At 36.0% G+C, this 13,103-nt stretch overlaps 1 protein-coding gene across 5 annotated transcripts in view; it reads right to left on the bottom strand.

Annotated features, from left to right (window-relative positions):
* The window catches only part of VPS50 (VPS50 subunit of EARP/GARPII complex), a 131,672-nt gene that overhangs the window by 92,859 nt on the left and 25,710 nt on the right, over positions 1-13,103 (bottom strand). For all 5 annotated transcript variants that reach the window (XR_011437799.1, XM_001492642.6, XM_023639202.2 and 2 more), the window contains 3 exons: positions 12,360-12,477; positions 12,243-12,278; positions 11,010-11,092 (listed from right to left, as the gene is read on the bottom strand). Coding sequence is in view for 4 of the 5 variants with exons in the window: in XM_001492642.6 (XP_001492692.1) it covers positions 11,010-11,092; positions 12,243-12,278; positions 12,360-12,477 (237 nt within the window). In the remaining variant the exon portion in view is untranslated. The remainder of the gene's footprint in view (positions 1-11,009; positions 11,093-12,242; positions 12,279-12,359; positions 12,478-13,103) is intronic.

Raw genomic sequence — 13,103 nt, 5'->3', positions numbered from 1 at the left:
CCTATAAAAGTTGCACATAAATCAAAATTTTGTACAAATTTTACCACATAGAAAGACAAGACGGTACAGAGGTAATCAGCATCTTAATGATCCTTCCTTGGTCTGTTATTAATGAGCCATGTGATTTAAGTCAAATCTCTTATTAATATCTCTGGGCATCAGTTTCCTATAAAAAACTGGGGTTTATCTAAAGGGTTGCTTCCAGCTCTAAAGTTTCAAAATTCTATTATATGCTGAACACCAGTCACCCAATTACCACATCTTTGTAAATGATTCAGTAGAGTGCTATAGCTTCTTGAATAATAACCTCAAGTCAAATTTATACTTGCAACTTTATACTATATGTCCATGGCCCCTGGAAATTCCAGTCTGCTTAGATCAGAGGTCTATTCAGTGGTTTCAATCTACTTACAGCTGGCAGAGGGTTTATCAATGGACCTCAGAGAAAATCTGATTTTCAAACACTTTGAAGCTAAACCAACAACCCTGTGGTACCATGAAGTATCCACATAATCCTTCAAAGCATGAGCAGACTGTAAAAGAACTCCTAAGATCACTCTGGATCTATCCAAACCTCAGTCCTCACTCTGTTCAGAAATCCCTGACCTGACCCAGGACACAGTCATTCACCACAGAGAGAGCTCCAAGTTCACCATTAAGGATACAAAAGATGTTCAAAACATCTCCAAACTTTACGAATTGTAATTCTAGAGCAGAGATCAGGCCCAGGAGCCAAATCCAGCCAACAGCCTATGTTTCTAAATAAAGTCTTATTGGAAGAGAGCCACAAGAACTTGTCTACATATTGTCTATGGCTGCTTTTGAGCTACAAGGGGAGAGGCTGAATAGTTGCAACCGAGACCTTATGGCCCACAAAGCTTAAAATATTTATTTTCTGGCCCCTTAAAGACAAAGTTTGCTGACTCTGTGTTGGAGTTCAGCAGAAAATCTTTTAGTTGGTCAACTAATCAAAGTTAAAACAGGAATATTTCTACGTGTGTGTGTTTACATGTGTACTGAATATTTTAACCACAATTGTATAAATGTACTTCATTCATTCATTTACAATTTAGCATCTGTCTTTTCATTTGAGTGAAGCGTTAACTTTTTAGTCTCATATGAGCCAAATCACAAATAAATTTCCTATAATTTCAAGTTTCAATTTCTCTAAGGTGAAGCAGGAACTTAAAGACAAATGCAAAACAATCTGAATGCCAAATCACATTTAATTACCTTATATCCCCCAATTTTTATGAGTTGTCTCATCTACAACAAATTCAAAAGGAAATTTATTTTTAACAATATGTTTAGTTTTTCCAATGTATTCAACTTACTGCCAAAAACTTGTTGCATTTCATTAGTTTATTTGTTTAAACAACATAAATACAGTAACAAACACAACTGGCAGAAACAACAGGTTTAGGAAAAAAACATAATTAACTCTAGTAAGTATATAACCCAACTGCTGGAGAAGAATAATAAAAATCTGCCTACTAACCATGAGCTCCCACTGTATATAATAGCTATCACACGAGTGGACAGTATAGTAGAGTAGTGGTTAAAAGCAACAAGCTCTGCATTCCAACAGACCTAAGTTTAAATCCTGGCTCTGCCACTTGTTTTACAAAACATCCATTTCCTCATCTATAAAATAGAGACAGTAACAACATCTCTAAAGAATATTCCGTGAATACTAAAGAAAACATAAGAAAAATGATTAGTATACTTCTTCACACATAATAAAGGGCAAAAAACTTCAAATATTATTATCATAGCCATCATCATCACCATGATCATGATTCAATTCTTAAAAGTTAAAAGAACGTTACTAAAATCTAGTTCAGAATTACTGTACAGTCACTGCTGCCTTAGCTAACGGTGCCTAGCTTCTACTCCCACTCTCATAAATGTCAATATTTCCCATTCCTGCAGGGGTATAAAAGTGAGCCATTCACAGCATGAACATCTCTGATGGTCTTTTGTTTGTGAACTCTGTGCTCTTAACTGGCATATTATCCCACAGTCCTACCTGTTATTATAAACTCCTGGAGCACAAATAAATTTCAAAAGCTCCTGGTATAACAAGTAACATAGGATCTCATGCAGGTAAATGTTAAATAATACTTCTTGTTTCATCATCTAGGAGTACAGAGTTTGACATAGATGACTTTTCTAGACAACTAGTGAAATTTTAGAACATCAAGTAAAAAAAGAAAACTCCTAAAAATTTCTAAAGGAAACACATTATTTATGGTGGAATGAGAACAAGAACAGCAACTGACTCTTTGCTACAAAATAGGAGGCTCGAAGACAAATAGGCAATGCCTTCCATTTTCTAAGAAGAAATAACTTTTCTTTCAGTCACGTGTATGGACTAAATGAAGATCATTTCAAAATCTGAAAATTTACCTCCCATGTGTCCCATATCAAAAAAAACATTCTCAAAGAGGTAACTCACAAAACAAGACAAAGGAATATACAAAAAAAGGAATATTATAAAGAAATGATAGCAACTGAGTAGGACCTAAAAAAAGTGAAAAATGCTCAACAGAAAAAGAAAAAACATTAATGGATTTTGATTTTCATTTAGAGACAAAGGATTACTTTGCCTTTTTTTATAAGTCCAATCATTCTACTCAGTTCGACAGATGATAAAATTTAGAGAATCATAATACAGTAAACACGATTTCTATTAGGCTAATTTTTTTACAAATAACCCATTGAAAAAGGACAGAAGATTATAGTTGCAAAAAGTTATGTTATAAACTTGACAAAGTAAAAAATAATAGTTTCACCAACAAAACTTGGAAGAAGGAGAAGGAAAAAGAAATAAAAGGAAGTATGCCAAATTCCAACCTCTTATTGATATTTTATTAAGGGGAGCAAACAGAGCATCAAAAATCATCTACCATGATAAACCAGGAAAAAGATATTTTAATGTAGTATTTTAAATTACAATGAAATCTACTAGGAAAAAAATTTAAAAGCTGTAAAAGTGGTTTACTCCAAGGAGTAGGAAAGGGAATGCTGGGTGGGGCAGAATATAAAGCCTTTTACCTTTTGTTTAAATATTATGTTTTTGCCACATGTAGATTTTACTTTACATTACTTTTAAATGGTGCTGCGTGGGGTACAGAGGCAAAGAAAAACAAGTTAAAATAAAAGATAAGGCGTGCAGGTGTGCCCAAATAGTATGGCATCAAAAACTTGGCCCAAGCCAACCCTGCAATGAGGACTCTAGCTCTACACATGTGCATGGGTCTGGCTGGGCAGGCCTGGTGACTGGCAGAAACACTCACTGCTCAAACACTACTCCAGGCAGGGTGCCTAGGGTCCCTCCCCTTGCCTGAGCCTAGAGAGAGAGAGAGAGAAGGCACATCTTGCTAGAAAGGAATCAATGGAAATAGGGGAAGAAGTATTTGCACCTAAAAGCTATGTTCATTATTCTATGATTTAAATAAGTTCTACAACCTACAATTTTCATTCAACTGTCAAAATCATATTTTGAGGAAAAAAATATTTTAAAGATTATAAGAAATTAAATACATCTGTCTATGTTAAAGTGCAGTACTCCACAAACTAGTGCTGATGGTATGCAAAGTTTTCAGTGCATGTAATCGTAGGCCTGATACCGGCTCAAAACAAGGTTGACACAAGGGAAGCCATACTGTAGAAAAGAAACCATATTGTAATTTTGAATGACCTCTCATTAACTAACCCAGATATGCTCTGTAGATTTGATGGCCCCTCTCAGCTGCTATAAGTTGATAACTTTATTCCTTTAAGTTCCTTAGGAATGTGATGACCCCCGGGGACAAGGCAGAGAATCTATGCTGATAGCTATCATCAATGACAACTGAAAGATCAGGGTATAGGGTGTTGCTCCCATCTCTGATGCATATCCAGTAAAACAAAAGACTATTAGGAACTAAGACCAGATGTCTGCCCCCACCTGGAGATCAGATGGGGGTCCCACAGGGATTAGGTCTATTTTACAGGGACTGTTAAAATTTCAGTGGTCTATACTTCTTATCCTTCTGGTCAGATACTTGATTTTAAAACGTGCTTTTAGATGTTGTTCCAAAACTGCTGAACAAGGTACAAAAATCCTAATAAGGCAAAATGTCAACCTGAAACCAAGAACAAGAGAATATTTCCCGATGAGTGCTAAACAGTTTCATTCCTCTAACCCAGATCTATGCCCCAATTCAGCAGGAATAACTAGATCGGTTGTCACCCTGAATCCCTCAAGAATGAGGAATGACCAAAGAACAGGTGGAATTGAAAGTGGCAAACAGTTAGCCACTGATGATTAAGTAGCTAGGAACTAGCTTTTTTCCTCTTTGCAATTACCGATTATAGCTTTTAGCTGTTTACCCACCCATTGTTAACTGTGCTATTTAGGCAATATGCTAGGTTCCTATAGATAACACCTCCCTGGAGCCTGGATCACCATGGTAATGGGTGTCTGAGCTGTTTTTCAGGAATTAGAACCCCTTGTCCACTTCTGGCTGGTTGAGACTACCAATCCATCAACTGGGTCGGTGCAGATGGCCAATAAGCAACATTTTGACGTCAAGAGGCTAAAAACTCCACCCTCAGGTCATGCTAATGCCACCATTTTGTGAACATGCATCCTGTGAAGGGGCGTGAAGTCTGACTACTTGTGCAGATCATCATTACCTCACCTCCAATCACCTCTCTCCACATTTCAGACCACCTTGCCTGCGCTACCCCATAAATATCCCTGAGTCTTCATTTTCAGGGAAGCAGATTTGAGACTGATTTTCTTGCTTCCTCACTTGGCTGTCTTGTGATTAAATTCTCTCTCTGCTGCAATCTCATCATCTTGGTGTTTAGCTTTCCAGGCAACGGGCAAAAACCAAACCCGGTTCAGTAACAGCCCCTCCAGGACCAGTTCAACCGACTCCATCTCTTATTGTCACCCAGGGAAGTCCCTAACACATCTTCCATGTCTAATGCTTTGTTTTTAAGTTGGGCTTGCTTATAGGAACCAAGGCAGAACAATGCCAGGTGGCTAAATGACAGAACTGGGCTAAACCAGAAAGGTCCAAAATGGCGATGGGATGCCACGTGCAAAAGGTGCCATGTGCAAGAAGAGAAGATCTACACATGCCCCAACTGCCCCCACCCCAAGTAATGACAAAGAGACTCCTCCCCCTTCACATCCCATAAGAACCCTGCTCACCTTCTCTTCAGAGAGAAGGTGTTTTAGAGCACAAGCTCTCCCGCCTCCATTCATTGATCAATGAATAACGTTTCTGCTCTGCTATTCCAAACCCAGTATCATTCTACAGGCACAGGCAGCTCTGGGCAAAAGGACTCACTTGTGGGTCACCAGTTCCTTGAGGCTCCATAACAACATAGTGTTTAAGAAAATCAACATAGTGATTAAGAAAAGGGGCACATATATATGGTGACAGATAAAAATTAGATTATTGGTGGTGAGCACAATGCAGTCTATACAGAAACTGATAAATAATAATGTACACCTGAAATTACACAATGTATAAAACCTTATGACCTCAATAAAATATTTCAAAAAAGAAAACAACACATCATTGACAGAATTTAAAGACCTTAATAAATGGGTTATACCAAAAAAAAAAAAAAACACGAATTGCCTTACAGAAAATCTGCAAAGTCATGTAGCCAGGGCATGCACAAAAGAAGAAATCCTGACCCGAAACGACTTCAGAACCAAAGATCCTCCTTCCTTCCTATGGAATCCAAGGACTGGGACACAACTGGAACTCGAAAGTAGGACTCTTATTAAAAGCAAGGGGTCCCTCATTCAGGAAGATCCAGTGTTAAAATTCCTTACCCACCACATCAAAAATGTTTAGAACCCCATCGCAAATGTTTAGAACCCTGTCATAAATGTATAAAACCTTACCATAAATGCTTGAAGCCCACCAACCAAAACCTGTCCCACGAGTGTTTCCACATGCCAGCCTGGTCTCCCTAACCTCTTAAATTTCACCCCAGATCCTGAATCAGGGAGACAGATCTGAGGACTCAGGCAGCCTGTTCTCCTACAGATCAATCTCACAGAATAAAGCTGATCTCTTTTCCCAAAGGCTGATGCCATAATTAATCGGCTTATTTCATGAGCATCAGGTAGAGAACCCCAATTTTGTATAGTAACGTGCATAACCCAGAATGCTCTCAGGTTCACTGAAGTAGTTCCTTTCAAGCAAAACAAAAAATAATATGCAGTTTCAATTTTTAAAAACAACTTTTCTCGGGGTCGGCCCCATAGCCGAGTGGTTAAGTTTGCGTGATCCACTTCAGTGGCCCAGGGTTTCGCTGGTTCGGATCCTGGGCATGGACATGGCACTGCTCATCAGGTCACGTTGAGGCGGCGTCCCATATGTTACAACTAGAAGGACCCACAACTAAAATATACAGCTATGTACTAGGGGGATTTGGGGAGAAAAAGCAGGGAAAAAAAAGATTGGCAACAGTTATTAGGTCAGGTGCCAATCTTTAAAAAATAAAATAACTTTTCTTGAAACTAATTTAGATACACTTCAAGTGAAAAAGAAATTAAATGCTTCATTCAGACATAGTTTAACATAAATGTGCTCTGATTCTTATTCCCAGTAAATCCCAACTATATGACTCTCTGTCCATAAACTCAAGAAATGTCAAATAATGTAAAAATGTTCCCTGTCAGTTATAAAAGTGAACAAAACTGGTAAACACAGTAAATCTCAAGGAAGGTACAAGATACGGAAGAGGTACCAGTTTTCTTTCATTTTTTAATTGCTGGGGATCAGAATTGGCCACCTCGAAATGTGTCTGTTTGGCTTGATTATTTTTAACAACAAAAGACTTTGAAAGAAACTGACCTTTCCCCTAACTGCCTAAAAGAATTTAAGATAGAAGGCCTGTTCCAGGAAGGAGCTAATACCATAAGATAAGTGTAGTGTAATGTATAATCTGTCTCTGGGTCACACTGTCTATAGAGGGCCCAGCAAACACTTGTTTAATAAACATATGCATTTTCATCTCCATGTGAATTGCCTTCCTCCCCTCTGAAGTCCCAAACCACTACCCCCAACATCCTCCTTTGTCTTTAGCTGAAGATGGTATTTATGGTGGGCTTTAGCCATTCTGGCGAGCTACTCCACTTTCCTGGGTTCCTCCCATGCATACATGTTATAAAACCTCATCTGATTTTCTCCTGTTATTCTGACTCACGTCAATTTAATTCTTAGAACAGCCAGAAGCACCTAGAGGGTAGAGGGATTGTCTTCCTCCCCTACACAATCAACTGGGTGCGTCATATTACTTGGTACTTCATGTATTAAACTACGTAGTCATATAATCTGAGACTTACTGGGTATACCACCAATGCTTGTTTATGCAGAAGCAAATTCAGAATCACAAGTCAGCCCTCAGGTGTTCCATGTAATCTACTCCTAAGACCAGAGTCTCTGCCCTCTACCAAAAACTCTATTTCCGATAAATGAGCGATGTGAAAGAAAAAAGGAACATATAATCTACCAAGGAAAAATTAGCAAGTAGATGAGCAGGTATATTATATATATGAACTTGCCTGCAATGTAAAAAAAAAAAAGAAAATATATATATATACACACACACACACATATATATATATATCACACCAGAATCCAGAAATGCTCTGAATCTTAGAGTGGTTCTTTTAAAAAACATTTCAAAAGGAAGTATTTTTCACAATCCTCTAGTCATCAGCAGGAATGAAAATAAATTTAAATGCTAAAGAGAATGAGAGCATAAATTCAGTTGGAAATTAATTACTATTCCTATGATTACCAGAGTGTAAAATGATTTTTCACTCTGATTCACTGAGGTCCAAGCAAAAATTAAATCTTGCTTTGGCTAAATTCCACAACTCCAGGTAAATTAAATGAGTTTTTTAAAGTGTTAATGGATCATGTCTGAACAGGCCCAACTAGAGAGCTCAGGAAAAGGTACAATACTGTGTTTAGAAGATCAGAGGAAAGAGAGAAAAGGAAAGAAAAATAAATGCATAAAATAAAACAGGTGCATCTAATTAATAAAGACAAAAATAAAAGGAAGTTAGAATGAAATTCCTCTCATTTTTATGGACTCAACCTGTCCCACTTATCAACTGACTCTACTGCAATATCCCACAGCACGTTATCTACAAGAAGTAAACAAACTTCTCATGCTCTCCCAACTAGGAGCAAAAGAGTCAAATAAGAGGTGAAGGGAAAAGGCAGGATGATGGTGGCTAGCAAAGGAAGCAGTGCAGGGAAGAGGGGAGAAGAACTGTGGGTGGAGGTGTGTCATCACCACCAAACGATTCCAACTAAGGCTCTGCTCTCTGAGTCACTCTGACATTGCCACTAAATCACCAAGTTAAAAACACAACTCTAATAGTTTTCCTGGGAAACCTAAGGTAAAATCCCATTACAATGAATTCCTTGGGGCATTTTAATGTATCTGTACACATATTCTTACCTATTTTCAGAGAATAAGACAAACTTTTATTATTACATGCATGACTCACATATGCAAATGTAGCATACTTCTTAGATACTGTATTATCTAAAATAAAACAATTATTAATTTGAATCATCATTATAGGTTTTTCAACTTCAAAACTTTTCACTAGGTCAGATAACTGTAGTTACACCTCCCCCACATATCACTACATACATTAATAAAAAAGTACTTAGAAGTCACTTCATGACAATTTTTAAAAGCCCAAATAAGAATTTCTTTCAAAACCATTTTTTATAATTAGTTCTTGTCAAGTAAAATATTTACCTTAGCACAGCTAAAATTTTTAATTAATGCAAAAAATAAAGTGTGTCCATGTCACTTACTCCCTCAATTTCCTGCCACCAAATTTCCACACTTATTCTTTCCTATTATAATAGATGGTGAGCTTGAAAAACTCAATCTCTGCTATAACCCCTACAGTCTTAATACATTATTATATTCTCTATTTTCTTTTCAACCTCTCAGTCTTTCACATCAATTTTCAAATATTCAGGTTTCCCCAGAACTCTCAATTCCACATCTCTCCTCTTTATAAAATATCTTCATCCTACACTTATACTTGAACCAAATCTGTCCCCAACAATGTCAACTCTGACTTCTTTGTTGCTATAAATCCAATAGATTGACATTTCCAGTCCTCATTTTGCTTGACATCTCTGCAACAAACACTTCATCGTGATACCAATAATCTCATATCCACAACCCCTCATATCTTGGCCCTGTTAACTCCTCCTGCTCCTCCTCAGGTCCTCCTTAGTCTTGACCCACGAAGGAGTGTTAGATCCCAATGCTCCTACTGTATGCTCAACTTCCTTCTAAGGCCCATCACACTCGCAGCTACTTCAATCCAAGTCCTTCTTAATAGATGACATACTCTAGAAAACCAGGATTATATTGATTACGTTGTGTACAGTTCATCACAATGCAGCCAATTGCAAAGCAAAGCACCTGGCATATAATAAACACTCAGTAAATACATAACTGCCTGAATTATTTTTAGCCAATCATAAATAAGCTTTTTTCACTCTAACAGATTTATCACCACAAAATGAACTAAATGAGTGGTTATGTTTTTTCAGGACCAGAAGCCCTTGTTAGAAATTTGCAAATACAGTTAACATATTAGAGCTATCTCTCTATTCATTCAATCTAAAAAGTATAAATGACATAATGAAGTTTTTAATAGTGACAGTCACTGTCAAAATGGATAATGCCAAAATATTACTGGTACTACCCAACTATGTATTTCCTAATCAAATAAAAAGTGTGCTGCTTCACGCAGACAAAGAGAAAAGATTAGTGGTTACCAAGGGAAAGGGGGGTGGGAGGTGGGCACCTACAATATGACTGACAAACAAAAATGTACAACTGAAATTTCACAAGGTTGTAAACTATCATAATCTCAATAAAAAGTAAAAAAAAAAAAAGGTGTGTTGCTTCAATATGCATCATCCTAAAGAAAAATACACCATTAATATTCAAATAGCATCTCTAGGGGGTAAAGGCCTAGCCGTTATTCTATACCCAGCAGAGACTCATGATGTAAGAGTATATTAAAAGAAAAAATTTAATGTTTTGATCTCATAATCCTTTGACTTTTCAGATACTCGCAATGAGTATCTACAATATCAGTGCATCATGCTCACTGATCGCCAGAATTTCCATATAGGAGAGACTAAGGGACTATATTCTAGAATAAGTATGAATTTAATTCAAAACTAGGTTTGCTTGGCAAGCACACTATTTTACTTAGGTTGTATGTTTATTTGTGATGTTTTTAGAGGAATGATGGAAATTACACCTGGGGATTAGACCTTACCCGAGGTACTGTCACCGGTAATGCAAAACTTTCATTTTAAGCAGACCAAAAATCCATTAAAGTTAGAACTAACAGCAAAGAATGTAGCAGCCATTTTCACATTGTACATTTTATAAAAAAATCAAACAAAAGATGTAAGACATTAAATACGTAACCACTTAAATATTACAAAGGTGACTATTATATACAGTGAAGTCACACTTAAATGTTGCAAAAGAATTCTTATCACGATGAGCCAAACACTTGTACCATGTGGATCTGAAAAACACACTGCAATAACATTCTCAATATTTATAAGCTGGGCAAAGTTAAGGAGGAAGAATTCCCAAGAGATGCAATGGAGATGTGAACAGATAATTCATTCTTCTCTAGTACTCCATAAAAATGAAATCAATCAGATTGGAAAGAATATGAAAAAAAGAGTTTCAATGAGGTGACAAAAAAGGGCAGAATTAAAAAGTATCTGATCTTTCACACATTAAGAATTGCTATTTATGATTTTATTGTACTTTCCATTTATGAACAAGAATGCTAAACTGGAACACAGCACTTAATATTAATTTTCAGTATTTATTAACATAGTATGTTACACAACTCCTACACAAAAACTGACAATAGAGTCAGCTTTAAAAACTTTATATCACCTTACCTTATACAACTGTAATGTTTAAAAGTGCTGGCAGCTTTCTGACATTCCAGGCACAACTGAATAGCTCCAGGATAGTCTTCCTCCTTAAGGTAACAATAAAAGTCACTAGACTGGAAACATTTTTCTTAAAGTCCTTGAAAAAAAAATCTCTGTTCATATTCTATCCAAAAGTTACAGAACCAGAAAGTTTTAATTCCTCTTAAATAAGGATTGGAATACCAATGATAGACAAATAACAAAATATAAAGAGACAACTAGCTCCGGGCCTAAAATATATGCACAGAAAAAACATCCTGTTCCCTTGAATACATAGTAACTACCCTCTAAGACCATGACAAGTGAATAAAGCCCATATAGCATTATAAGCTGCTTCACAGGGAAGGTGTTCTTTAACTGTAAATTTATCTTTTCAGTAATGTTTATATAAAATGTTCCAAAACAATATGCATTCTACTTGTAATCAACACACAACAGTTCTACGACCAAGAAATCAATAAATATTTTTAAATAAATAAATTTGGAAAGAAGTGAAATATTCATTAATAGCCTTGCAATATTTTTATCACCTAAATAGTAATTTAATGCCAAATGAATTTTTCATATGGATTTCTCAAACCCTGGTTTAGTAGTAACAGTTTGGAAATAATACAGTGATTATACAGAAAACCGTAAAAAAATTTTCCTTAACCTCATATCTAAATTCAACAAATGCAATTCAAACCACTGGGGATGCTGAGATGCTGACAAAGTACCTACCCGAAGGAGCTCGAGTACTATGGGGAAACACACATATTACAAACACTCACTTTGGTGAACCATAAAACAGAAATAGAGAATGCTGAGAAAGCATCAAAGAGAAAGTAGATGGCTCACTCAGAAGACCAATTAATATATGAGATACCAAACAAACATATGACCTATTCCTGAAATCACTACTATATGTTAGATGAAAAGTTAATTTTATCGCTATTTGAGGGCAAATACTATCAAAAGATAATAAAAGTTAACATTCTCACACTGCTACAAACTAAACATTTCCCTAAATAAATTTTTTCTAAATGGAGTATATGATATCAATAGAAAAATGCTCTAGAGCAAGTAACTTTACATGTCTAAAAATGCTCTTTACACCATATACCAATTTGAGGAAAACGCACGTCTGAATTATTTTCACTATTATCTTTCTATTTAATATCATTAGAATTATGAAATTTCCAAGCCCTGTTAACTTACCTCCAACATTTCACTTAAGCGCACATCTGTTCTTTGCTGAAAAAACAAAAATCAAAGGTAAAATCTGTTTCAAACATGAAATTAAGTGTTAATTTTTAAAAAGTAGCCTGTATATACCAATGTTTTTATAGTTCTCAGAGATTTCAGAAGTCCAATCAGCAACTGCCGTTTCCTCTGATTTGCAAGAAGGCCTAAACTAGCTTGAGTAAAACCTTCCTTCGCAATATTCAAGTGTCTGCAAGAGTGAACAATAAATAATTAAATTTTTCTAGTATAATAAGAATACTATTTACACAGAACCATTAGGCAACTAATCAGGCAGTATCCTGGATTACTCTTATAATTGAGAATTGTGACTACTATTTGACAAATATTTGAAAAACTATTTATTAAACGGCTCAATCTAAACCAGCATTACTCAAAGCCTGGTGGGTAGACTAGTGCCAATCCTCAAAGTGTTACTGGGCCACCACAAGAAAAGTACAGAAATTGAAAATACCCATTTAAAAACCCTTACAGCAAAAGCTGACAGAATAATTTTATGCTTGATGAATCTAATAATAAAAAACTGGGACTGTACTTTGTATGTATTTGGTCAGGGGTTTTTTGTATTTCATTTTCCTAGTAATTTTTTTATTGCATTTTACAAAAATAATAGTCTGTAACAAGTTGGAAGTTAAAAAAGAAAAAAAAACTGGTCCTTCACCATAGATAGTTTGAGAAGCACTGATCTAAGCAACATAAAAACAGTAACATTTCTCACCATAACTAGATTTACAGACATTTCCCACACAACTTCTTGGTGTACTTTTTAGGTCATAATATATGTTCAGTTAACGAATGGTACTCTAGAAACCACAG

This window comes from Equus caballus, chromosome 4 (assembly GCF_041296265.1).
Source record: "Equus caballus isolate H_3958 breed thoroughbred chromosome 4, TB-T2T, whole genome shotgun sequence".
Taxonomy (NCBI): Eukaryota; Metazoa; Chordata; class Mammalia; order Perissodactyla; family Equidae; genus Equus; species Equus caballus.
This window is presented reverse-complemented; position numbering and strand designations above follow the sequence as displayed.